Raw genomic sequence first — 13,278 nt, forward strand, 5'->3', positions numbered from 1 at the left:
ATCTATTGTATACACACTAAACAAATGGTTCTATATCTTGCCAAATAAGGATTCTTTGGCTTGTAACCATAGATAGTCCCTTATTTTGTGCTATAAAGAACCCTTTTTTGAAGGTTCTTTAAAGAACCATGCTCATGAATACGGTTCTAAATGGAACCTTTAAGGTGCTATGAATAACGTCTTCCAAAAGGTTCTATAAAGAATTAATAAAATGTTCTATAAGGGCTGCGCTATGGTTACCACCCTTTGTGGGTGCTATATAGAACACTTTTTGAAGGTTCTTTATGGAACTTTTATGGCGAATGTTTTTTTTTTAAGAGCATTCCTAAATCTTTAAGGTTCTTTGTTGATCCAGTTTGAAGAACCATACAGGGTTTTATTCTTCTGGTTAGCCAGATTATTTTGTTAAAATTTCATAGGTGTTAAAATGTTGTAAAATGTTTTAAAATGGAAGGGGAGGGGGTGTAAAATAAATGCAGCGGTACAATAGCTAAGAATTGATTAAATGTCTCCTGTTATTCTTTGTTCTTCACAAACAAAGGCTTTAATCAACATGCCTGATAAAAGGGATTTATAATTCTTCAGATCATTTTCAAGACAGTCTGTTCCAGCAGCTTTCTCACCAGACTACTGGTGGCAGACTGCTGGTGGTAGACTACTGGTGGCAGACTACTGGTGGCAGACTACTGGTGGCAGACTACTGGTAGCAGACTACTGGTGGCAGACTACTGGTGGCAGACTACTGGTGGCAGACTACTGGTAGCAGACTACTGGTAGCAGACTACTGGTGGCAGACTACTGGTGGCAGACTACTGGTGGCAGACTACTGGTAGCAGACTACTGGTAGCAGACTACTGGTAGCAGACTACTGGTAGCAGACTACTGGTAGCAGACTACTGGTGGCAGACTACTGGTGGAAGACTACTGGTGGCAGACTACTGGTGGTAGACTACTGGTAGCAGACTACTGGTAGCAGACTACTGGTGGTAGACTCTTGAGACAACAGTTGCACCTCTACTTCATCCCAAATAGCTCCCTATTATCTCTATACAGTGGCTTGCGAAAGTATTCAACCCCTTGGCATTGTTCCTATTTTGTTGCCTTACAACCTGGAATGAAAATTGATTTTTTGGGGGGTTGTATCATTTGATTTAAACAACATGCCTACCACTTTGAAGATGCAAAATATGTTTTCTTGTGAAACAAACAAGAAATAAGACAAAAAAATAGAAAACTTGAGCGTGCATAACTATTCACCCCCCAAAGTCAATACTTTGTAGAACCACCTTTTGCTGCAATTACAGCTGCAAGTCTCTTGGGGTATGTCTCTATAAGCTTGGCACATTTAGCCACTTGGATGTTTGCCCATTCTTTAAGGTAAAACTGCTCCAGCTCCTTCAAGTTGGATGGATTCTGCTGGTGTACAGAAATCTTTAAGTCATACCACCGATTCTCAATTGGATTAAGGTCTGGGCTTTGACTAGGCCATTCCAATACATTTAAATGTTTCCCCTTAAACCACTCGAGTGTTGCTTTAGCAGTATGCTTAGGGTCATTGTCCTGCTGGAAGGTGAACCTCTGTCCCAATCTCTGGAAGACTGAAACAGGTTTCCCACAAGAATTTCCCTGTATTTACTGCCATCCATCATTCCTTAAATTCTGACCAGTTTCCCAGTACCTGCCGATGAAAAACCTACCCACAGCATGATGCTGCCACCACCACGCTTCACTGTGGGGATGGTATTCTCGGTGTTGCTGAGAGGTGTAGAGTTTGCGCCAGACATAGCGTTTTCCTTGAAGCCAAAAAGCTTAATTTGAGTCTCATCTGACTGGTGGCAGAGTACCTTGTTCCATATGTTTGGGGAGTCTCCCACATTACCTTATGATGAACACCAAACGTGTTTGCGTATCTATTTTTTTAAGCAATGTCTTTTTTCTTGCCACTCTTCCGTAAAGCCCAGCTCTGTGGAGTGTATGGCTTAAAGTGGTCCTATGGACAGATACTCCAATCTCCGCTGTGGAGCTTTGCAGCTCCTTCAGGATTATCTTTGGTCTCTTTGTTGCCTCTCTGATTAATGCCCGCCTGGCCTGGTCCGTGAGTTTTGGTGGGCGGCCCTCTCTTGGCAGGTTTGTTGTGGTAACATATTCTTTCCATTTTTGAAATAATGGATTTAATGGTGCTCCGTGGGATGTTCAAAGTTTCAGATATTTTTTTATAACCCAACCCTGATCTGTACTTCTCCACAACTTTGTCCCTGACCTGTTTGGAGAGCTCCTTGGTCTTCATGATGCCGCTTGCTTGGTGGATCCCCTTGCTTAGTGGTGTTCAGACTCTAGGGCCTTTCAGAACAGGTGTCTATATACTGGGATCATGTGACAGATCATGTGACACTTAGATTACACACAGGTGGACTATATTTAACTAATTATGTGACTTCTGAAGGTAATTGGTGGCACCAGATCTTATTCAGGGGCTTCATAGCAAAGGGGAGGGGCTTCATAGCAGATGGGAGGGGCTTCATAGCAAAGGGGAGGGGTTTCATAACAAAGGGGAGGGGCTTCATAGCAGAGGGGAGGGGCTTCATAGCATACACTTTTCTGTTTTTTTGTTTGTTTTTGAAACAAGTCCTTTTTTTTATTTCACTTCACCAATTTGGGCTATTTTGTGTTTGTCCATGACATGGAATCCAAATAAAAATCCATTTAAATTACAGGTTGTAATGCAAAAAAATAGGAAAAACGTCAAAGGGGATGAAACCTTTTGCAAGGCACTGTAGTGCACTACTTTCGACAAGAGACCTATGTGGGTCCTGATCAACAGTAGTGTACTATATAGTGTTACGTTATGGGGGGGGGGGGGGGGGGGGGGGGTCAGTGTTGGGACATAAAACACACTATCCAGTATACACTTCCACACTCCAACCCCCATGGGGCAGCAGCATTCTTGAAGTGGCCCAAGTGTTGAGCCTGGTTGATGAACACATCAGGTGTTGCTAATTAGGATGATGGTCAGTCAGTGTCCCAGCTGGAAAGTCGGGAGGCTGCTGGTTGGTTTGGTGGCCACGTTTTTTTTAATGTTTATTTTCGTCACCATCTGAACAACTAATAATCCGCTTGGACTGGCCCGACCAAGAGGTCCTGAGCCGTTTCCTTGGGCACATGTGCATCCAACACGGTTCATTCAGGATACAGACCATGTAACTAGGCCTAGGAGCCCTAGACAAAGAGAGTTCAACAATATCCGTAGGCTAGTTACGGGTTTGGAAACTCTAACGAATAGGGTGTCACTTCACACGCAGACTGAGAGATCAGAGACTTAGGTAGAGAGATGATTTCTGTTTGTCCATGTTGAGTGATGATTAGTTCTAGTACACTAGAATAAGAATGATCTACAGGCAGACAGAGAGGGCTGTTTGACCTGTCCGGAGCTGGTGGTTTGTGGGGGCAGCAGTATGTTTTACCTGTCCGGAGCTGGTGGGTTTTGGGGCAGCAGTATGTTTGACCTGTCCAGAGCTGGTGGTTTGTGGGGGCAGCAGTATGTTTTATCTGTCCAGAGCTGGTGGGTTTTGGGGCAGCAGTATGTTTGACCTGTCCAGAGCTGGTGGTTTGTGGGGGCAGCAGTATGTTTGACCTGTCCAGAGCTGGTGGTTTGTGGGGGCAGCAGTATGTTTGACCTGTCCAGAGCTGATGGTTTGTGGGGGAAGCAGTATGTTTGACCTGTCCAGAGCTGGTGGTTCATGGGGGCAGCAGTATGTTTTATCTGTCCAGAGCTGATGGTTTGTGGGGGCAGCAGTATGTTTGACCTGTCCAGAGCTGGTGGGTTTTGGGGCAGCAGTATGTTTGACCTGTTCAGAGCTGATGGTTTGTGGGGGCAGCAGTATGTTTGACCTGTCCAGAGCTGGTGGGTTTTGGGGCAGCAGTATGTTTGACCTGTCCAGCGCTGGTGGTTTGTGGGGGCAGCAGTATGTTTGACCTGTCCAGAGCTGGTGGTTTGTGGGGGCAGCAGTATGTTTGACCTGTCCAGAGCTGGTGGGTTTTGGGGCAGCAGTATGTTTGACCTGTCCAGAGCTGATGGTTTGTGGGGGCAGCAGTATGTTTGACCTGTCCAGAGCTGGTGGTTTGTGGGGGCAGCAGTATGTTTGACCTGTCCACCAGAGCTGATGGTTTGTGGGGGCAGCAGTATGTCTGGCAGCCTTGGTGGTTTGTGGGGGCAGCAGTATGTTTTATCTGTCCAGAGCTGGTGGTTCGTGGGGACAGCAATATGTCTGACAGCGGCAGTGTAGCCTAGTGGTTAGAGCGTTGGACTTTAACTGAAAGGTTGCAAGATCAAATCTCCAAGGTACAAATCTGTCATTCTGCCCCTGAACAAGGCAGTTAACCCACTGTTCCTAGGCCGTCATTGAAAATAAGAATTTGTTTTTAACTGACTTGCCTAGTTAAATAAAAATGTCTGGCAGCCTTGGTTGTTTTGTGGGGCAGCAGTATGTCTGGCAGCCTTGGTTGTTTTGTGGGGCAGCAGTATGTCTGGCAGCCTTGGTTGTTTTGTGGGGCAGCAGTATGTCTGGCAGCCTTGGTTGTTTTGTGGGGCAGCAGTATGTCTGGCAGCCTTGGTTGTTTTGTGGGGCAGCAGTATGTCTGGCAGCCTTGGTTGTTTTGTGGGACAGCAGTATGTCTGGCAGCCTTGGTTGTTTTGTGGGGCAGCAGTATGTCTGGCAGCCTTGGTTGTTTTGTGGGGACAGCAGTATGTCTGGCAGTTGTTGTGTTAGTCTGAGTCGTCACTTCTCGGGGACATGAGGTCCTCTAGGGGGAGGTGGTGGTGGTCCTCCTGCTGCAGGGGGCTCAGAGCTGTATCCTCAGACTGTGGAGAAAGCGGGGGGGGGGGGAGCGGGGGAGCGGGGGGAAGGGAAAGAGGTGAAAGAAAGAGGAGGAGAAGTTTAAACGAATAGGAGACAATATTAAAAGCGGGGGGACAGGGGGGAGGGAGACGAGACAAAGGTACTGAGTGCAGACAGACAGAAAGGGAATCACAATAGCTCCATTCTGACAGACAGACAGACAGACAGACAGACAGACAGACAGACAGGGAATCACAATAGCTCCATTCTGACAGACAGACAGACAGACAGACAGACAGACAGACAGAAAGGGAATCACAATAGCTCCATTCAGACAGACAGACAGACAGACAGACAGACAGACAGAAAGGGAATCACAATAGCTCCATTCAGACAGACAGACAGACAGACAGACAGACAGACAGACAGACAGACAGGGAATCACAATAGCTCCATTCAGACAGACAGACAGACAGACAGACAGACAGACAGACAGACAGACAGAGAATCACAATAGCTCCATTCTGACAGACAGACAGACAGACAGACAGACAGACAGACAGACAGACACATTCACAAACACTTTTCCAAATACTGCTGACTGATACATTTGTAATGGGGATGTAAGACATGTGTTTATATAACATGCTACTGTACTTACTAACATACTAACATATAGTATACATTATAGATAATTAAGCAATAAGGTCAGAGGGAGTGGTGGTATATTGCCAATATACCACGGCTAAGGGCTGTTCTTAGTACTGTGGTATATTGGTCATATACCACAAACCCCCAAGGTGCCTTATTGCTGTTATAAACTGGTTACCAACGTAATTAGAGCAGTAAAAATAAATATTTTGTCATACCCTGTGGTATACGGTCTGATATACCACGGCTGTCAGCCAATCAGCATTCACAGCTCGAACCACCCAGTTTATAATATAATATATATCATGCATTGTGTGACCTCACACCTCACATACCAGTGTCCATCTCTTCTACCTCCATACTGCTGCATGGTGGGTTGAAGAGACACAAAACACACCATCACGTCTCTAACCAATAAGAAACCGTTGCACGCACACACACGCGCACACACACACACACACACACACACACACACACACACACACACACACACACACACACACACACACACACACACACACACACACACACACACACACACACACACACACACACGTGCAGCAATGCTGGACTTTGAGGAACGACGTAGTGTCCTTCATTGAAACCGTTCCTTCACTAGGAGAGAGTTGAACAGACTGAATGGCAGGTGCTTTTGAGTATTTTTGTTACACTGATTAGTAAATGTACTGAACACAAATAGAGACTTAAAGTTTAAAGTTAAATGCACTAAACCAACGTCCCCCAAGTCTGGGTCCGACTCTGAAACTTTAGCTGAATTCTGAAAGCCATATGAGAACATCCCATTTTTAGATCAGGTTGAATTATTCAAACTTCCATAATACATTAAGAAGCCTGGCCAACGTTTTCATCTCTGTCGAACTGCAGATTTAACTTGAGAGATGAGAGAAAACTGGAGAGAAAAAAAAATCCAAAGTCCATCTTATGATGCATAGTGTGTAACAAGAATTAGATGCTGACTAGAACGAGGCGTCCTCCATCGCTGTAGTGTTGACTCCACACCAGACGAGAGACGCAGGTTGAAATATCAAAACAAAACACACGACTAACTATATTCATTTGGGGACGGGTGTTAACGGTCCTCTGACGAGGAGGAGCACTAGGAGGGCCAATGTTCAACGTGGTATGTGTCCATCATGTATTTTAATAGGAATGAATACGAAAATACAAAAAGAACAAGAGAATCAAAATGAAAACCGAAAACAGTCACGAATGGTGCAAACACTGAAACGGAAACATAATCACCCACGAAACACAGGTGGGAAAAGGCTACCTAAGTATGATTCTCAATCAGAGACAACTAACGACACCTTCCTCTGATTGAGAACCATACCAGGCCAAACACAAAAACACAACATAGAAAAAGGAACATAGACAACCCACCCAACTCACGCCCTGACCATACTAAAACAAAGACATAACAAAAGAACTAAGGTCTGAACGTGACAGCAGGTCGAAAAGCATTAAACGTTCATGGCAATTTAGCTACAGTGGCTAGCTTGCTGTTGCTAGCTAATTTGTTCTATTTAGCTAGCTTGCTAAATAGGGATATAAACATTGGGTTGTTATTTTACTTGAAATGCACAAGGTCCCCTACTCTGACAAGGAATCCACAGATAAAAGGGTAAACCGAGTTAGTTTCTAGTCATCTCTCCTCCTTCAGGCTTCTTCTTCTTCTGTGGACTTTATATGGCGGTTGGTAACCAACTTTAAGGTGCATTAGCACCACCAACTGGACTGGAGTGTGGACCTCAGTTAATCTTTCAATCACCCAAGTGGGTATATACTCCTAAAAACCAATGAGGAGATGGCACGTGGGTATATACTCCTAAACACCAATGAGGAGATGGCACGTGGGTATATGCTCCTAAACACCAATGAGGAGACGGGAGAGGCGAGACTTGCTGCAAGGCTACGCAGACGCTCGTTGACACCGCGGGGAAAGTTTGGATGATGACGTTTGATTGAATAAGACGTATATGTACATTTATTTTGCAGTGCTCTCGCACGTAACCCAAGCGGTGTGGTCAGCATGTTAGCGTGACATTGACACGGACAATACCCTACAGTAATGTATCTTTTAATCTGCTTTCATGACCAATTCATGACATACCAATCAACTTCTAAACCACCCATCTGTACTGTAATATTCTAGCAGTCTGTAAAGGGTTCTGGATCAAACTGGGCCCAAAATAAAAGGAAAATCAACAAACAGAAAGAACGCGGCCCTGCCTCTGTTACCCACGAGGCATTGTGATTGATTGTAGTCTTTAATAGCACCTATAGCGAGCGGTTCAATTGAGAAAGAGAGGAAAATCACACAGCCTTCAGCTACTTAGATTTGTGAACCGTGTGTGTGTGTGAGGTCTGTGTGTGTGTGTGTGTGTGTGTGTGTGTGTGTGTGTGTGTGTGTGTGTGTGTGTGTGTGTATGCGGTCGTGAGTGCATGCATGAGTATGTGCGTGTGTGTGAGAAAGTGTGTGTATATGAGAGAGATGACAAGTACTTCTATTCAAACACTATTTGGGATTCAGACTCAGTCCATCTGATATGAGTGAATGCTATCAGCTATATTCCATATATTGCAAAATGTTAAACGTTGTCCGTGTGTTCTACGTTTTTTTCCTCACTCCTGTGTCGTAAAAAAGCTGAGGGACGGGGCTGGAGAAATTAATAGACAGATCTATGGATGCGAAGACTGACCATTGTGCCTCCTTCTTACAACCCCATCGGAGAAGACGACCCAAGGTTCCTCACCTCAGACCTCTAATAGGATTTGAGAAGGATGCGAGAAGAGAGGAAGTAAGGAGTTGAGCAGAGATGAATTGGGACAGAGTTCATATCATGGTTTTAGGTGGAATCGGATGTTGAATGATACATTTGGTATCTGTTTGCACTTATTTCTTTGTTCTACTTGTCCTCTTTCTACAGATGGTTCTGGCTTGATGATAACATCTGATGAGACTCCTCTTTCTACAGATTGTTGTGGCTTGATGATAACATCTGATGAGACTCCTCTTTCTACAGATGGTTCTGGCTTGATGATAACATCTGATGAGACTCTTTCTACAGATGGTTCTGGCTTGATGATAACATCTGATGAGACTCCTCTTTCTACAGATGGTTCTGGCTTGATGATAACATCTGATGAGACTCCTCTTTCCACATATGGTTCTAGCTTACTGATACCATCTGATGAGACTCCTCTTTCCACAGATGGCTCCGGCTTGCCTCAGTGTAATGTTTGGTGAATAAATGGTGCTGTTTTGTCCTCAGTGTAATGTTTGGTGAATAATTGGTGTTGTTTTGCCGTCAGTGTAATGTTTGGAGAATAAATGGTGTTGTTTTGTCTTCAGTGTAATGTTTGGTGAATAAATGGTGTTGTTTTGCCTTCAGTGTAATGTTTGGTGAATAAATGGTGTTGTTTTGCCTTCAGTGTAATGTTTGGAGAATAAATGGTGTTGTTTTGTCTTCAGTGTAATGTTTGGTGAATAAATGGTGTTGTTTTGTCCTTCAGTGTAATGTTTGGTGAATAAATGGTGTTGTTTTGTCCTTCAGTGTAATGTTTGGTGAATAAATGGTGTTGTTTTGTCCTCAGTGTAATGTTTGGTGAATAAATGGTGTAGTTTTGTCCTCAGTCCTCCTTTGAATGCTGATTCAGTTCTAAATGACCATCATTACCTCCTCCATCAATGCAACGGATTGTCCAGTCTGCTGAGAGGATCATTGGCTGCCACCTGCCCTCCATCAAGGTCCAGCAAGAACCCAGGGTTAAGGAAGCGTGCAGGAAAAATCATCACTTCCAAAGACTCCCCTCTGGCAAATGGTTCAGGTCAATCACGACCAAAACCTCCCACCACCTGAACAGTTTCTTCCCCCAAGCCGTGGCCCCCACCAACCGTCCACCTGGTCCTCTCATCCATGGACTTTACAGCGTGCACTATTCATCCACAGACTAGGCACCCTGCACTATTCATCCACAGACTAGGCACCCTGCACTATTCATCCACAGACTAGGCAACCTGCACTATTCATCCACAGACTAGGCACCCTGCACTATTCATCCACAGACTAGGCACAATGCACTATTCATCCACAGACTAGGCACCCTGCACTATCCATCCACAGACTAGGCACCCTGCACTATCCATCCACAGACTAGGAACCCTGCACTATCCATCCACAGACTAGGCACCCTGCACTATTCGTCCACAGACTAGGCACCCTGCACTATTCAGCCACAGACTAGGCACCCTGCACTATTCATCCACAGACTTGGCACCCTGCACTATTCATCCACAGACTAGGCACCATGCACTATTCATCCACAGACTTGGCACCCTGCACTATTCATCCACAGACTAGGCACCCTGCACTATTCATCCACAGACTAGGCACCCTGCACTATTCATCCACAGACTAGGCACCCTGCACTATTCATCCACAGACTAGGCACCCTGCACTATTCATCCACAGACTAGGCAACCTGCACTATTCATCCACAGACTAGGCACCATGCACTATTCATCCACAGACCAGGCAACCTGCACTATTCATTCACAGACTAGGCACCCTGCACTATCCATCCACAGACTAGGCACCCTGCACTATTCATCCATAGACTAGGCACCCTGCACTATCCATCCACAGACCAGGCACCCTGCACTATCCATCCACAGACCAGGCACCCTGCACTATTCATCCCCAGACTAGGCACCCTGCACTATCCATCCACAGACTAGGCACCCTGCACTCTTCATCCAAAAGACTAGGCACCCTGCACTATTCATTCACAGACTAGGCACCCTGCACTATTCATCCACAGACTAGGCACCCTGCACTATTCATCCACAGACTAGGCACCCTGCACTATTCATCCACAGACTAGGCACCCTGCACTATTCATCCACAGACTAGGCACCCTGCACTATTCATACACAGACTAGGCACCCTGCACTATTCATCCACAGACTAGGCACCCTGCACTATTCATCCACAGACTAGGCACAATGCACTATTCATCCACAGACTAGGCACCCTGCACTATCCATCCACAGACTAGGCACCCTGCACTATCCATCCACAGACTAGGCACCCTGCACTATTCATCCACAGACTAGGCACCCTGCACTATTCATCCACAGACCAGGCACCCTGCACTATTCATCCACAGACTAGGCACCCTGCACTATCCATCCACAGACTAGGCACCCTCCACTCTTCATCCAAAAGACTAGGCACCCTGCACTATTCATTCATAGACTAGGCACCCTGCACTATTCATCCACAGACTAGGCACCCTGCACTATTCATCCACAGACTAGGCACCCTGCACTATCCATCCACAGACTAGGCACCCTGCACTATCCATCCACAGACTAGGCAGTCTGCACTATTCAGCCACAGACTAGGCACCCTGCACTATTCAGCCACAGACTAGGCACCCTGCACTATTCATCCACAGACTTGGCACCCTGCACTATTCATCCACAGACTAGGCACCATGCACTACTCATCCACAGACTTGGCACCCTGCACTATTCATCCACAGACTAGGCACCCTGCACTATTCATCCACAGACTAGGCACCCTGCACTATTCATCCACAGACTAGGCACCCTGCACTATTCATCCACAGACTTGGCACCCTGCACTATTCATCCACAGACTAGGCAACCTGCACTATTCATCCACAGACTAGGCACCATGCACTATTCATCCACAGACTAGGCACCCTGCACTATTCATCCACAGACCAGGCAACCTGCACTATTCATCCATAGACTAGGCACCCTGCACTATCCATCCACAGACCAGGCACCCTGCACTATTCATCCACAGACTAGGCACCCTGCACTATCCATCCACAGACTAGGCACCCTGCACTCTTCATCCACAGACTAGGCACCCTGCACTATTCATTCACAGACTAGGCACCCTGCACTATCCATCCACAGACTAGGCAACCTGCACTATTCATCCATAGACTAGGCACCCTGCACTATTCATCCATAGACTAGGCACCCTGCACTATTCATCCACAGACTAGGCACCCTGCACTATTCATTCAAAGACTAGGCACCCTGCACTATTCATCCACAGACTAGGCAACCTGTACTATTCATTCACTGATTAGACACCCTGCACTATTCATTCAAAGACTAGGCACCCTGCACTATTCATCCACAGACTAGGCAACCTGTACTATTCATTCACTGATTAGACACCCTGCACTATCCATCCACAGACTAGGCACCCTGAACTATTCATCCATAGACTAGGCACCATGCACTATCCATCCACAGACCAGGCACCCTGCACTATTCATCCACAGACTTGGCACCCTGCACTATTCATCCACAGACTAGGCACCCTGCACTATTCATCCACAGACTAGGCACCCTGCACTATTAATCCACAGACTAGGCACCCTGCACTATTCATTCACAAACAAAGGCACCCTGCACTATCCATCCACAGACTAGGCAACCTGCACTATTCATTCACAGACTAGGCACCCTGCACTATTCATCCATAGACTAGGCACCCTGCACTATTCATCCACAGACTAGGCACCCTGCACTATTCATCCATAGACTAGGCACCCTGCACTATCCATTCACAGACCAGGCACCCTGCACTATTCATCCACAGACTAGGCACCCTGCACTATCCATCCACAGACTAGGCACCCTGCACTCTTCATCCACAGACTAGGCACCCTGCACTCTTCATCCACAGACTAGGCAACCTGCACTATTCATTCACAGACTAGGCACCCTGCACTATTCATCCACAGACTAGGCAACCTGCACTATTCATTCACCGATTAGGCACCCTGCACTATCCATCCACAGACTAGGCACCCTGCACTATTCATCCATAGACTAGGCACCCTGCACTATCCATCCACAGACCAGGCACCTTGCACTATTCATCCACAGACTAGGCACCCTGCACTATCCATCCACAGACTAGGCACCCTGCACTCTTCATCCACAGACTAGGCACCCTGCACTATTCATCCACAGACTAGGCAACCTGCACTATTCATTCACAGACTAGGCACCCTGCACTATTCATCCACAGACTAGGCAACCTGCACTATTCATTCACCGATTAGGCACCCTGCACTATCCATCCACAGACTAGGCACCCTGCACTATTCATCCATAGACTAGGCACCCTGCACTATCCATCCACAGACCAGGCACCCTGCACTATTCATCCACAGACTAGGCACCCTGCACTATTCATTCACAGACAAAGGCACCCTGCACTATCCATCCACAGACTAGGCAACCTGCACTATTCATTCACAGACTAGGCACCCTGCACTATTCATCCATAGACTATGCACCCTGCACTATTCGTCCACAGACTAGGCACCCTGCACTATTCATCCATAGACTATGCACCCTGCACTATTCATCCATAGACTAGGCACCCTGCACTCTTCATCCACAGACTAGGCAACCTGCACTATTCATTCACAGACTAGGCACCCTGCACTATTCATCCACAGACTAGGCAACCTGCACTATTCATTCACCGATTAGGCACCCTGCACTATCCATCCACAGACTAGGCACCCTGCACTATTCATCCATAGACTAGGCACCCTGCACTATCCATCCACAGACTAGGCACCCTGCACTCTTCATCCACAGACTAGGCACCCTGCACTCTTCATCCACAGACTAGGCAACCTGCACTATTCATTCACAGACTAGGCACCCTGCACTATTCATCCACAGACTAGGCAACCTGCACTA

The 13,278-nt window shown here is 46.4% G+C and overlaps 1 protein-coding gene across 1 annotated transcript in view; it reads right to left on the reverse strand.

The window, feature by feature from the left end:
* Window positions 1–4,101: 4,101 nt before the first annotated feature.
* Window positions 4,102–13,278, reverse strand: part of LOC118965483 (low density lipoprotein receptor adapter protein 1) — an 86,597-nt gene continuing 77,420 nt past the window's right edge. The window contains exons 9-10 of the mRNA XM_090242424.1: window positions 5,822–5,850; window positions 4,102–4,858 (exon numbers count right to left, since the gene is read on the reverse strand). Of these exons, the coding sequence (XP_090098550.1) occupies window positions 4,854–4,858; window positions 5,822–5,850 (34 nt within the window). The 3' untranslated portion in view covers window positions 4,102–4,853. The remainder of the gene's footprint in view (window positions 4,859–5,821; window positions 5,851–13,278) is intronic.

The sequence above is a fragment of the Oncorhynchus mykiss genome, chromosome 8 (genome assembly GCF_057628025.1).
Source record: "Oncorhynchus mykiss isolate SJ-2025 chromosome 8, ASM5762802v1, whole genome shotgun sequence".
NCBI classification, from domain to species: Eukaryota; Metazoa; Chordata; class Actinopteri; order Salmoniformes; family Salmonidae; genus Oncorhynchus; species Oncorhynchus mykiss.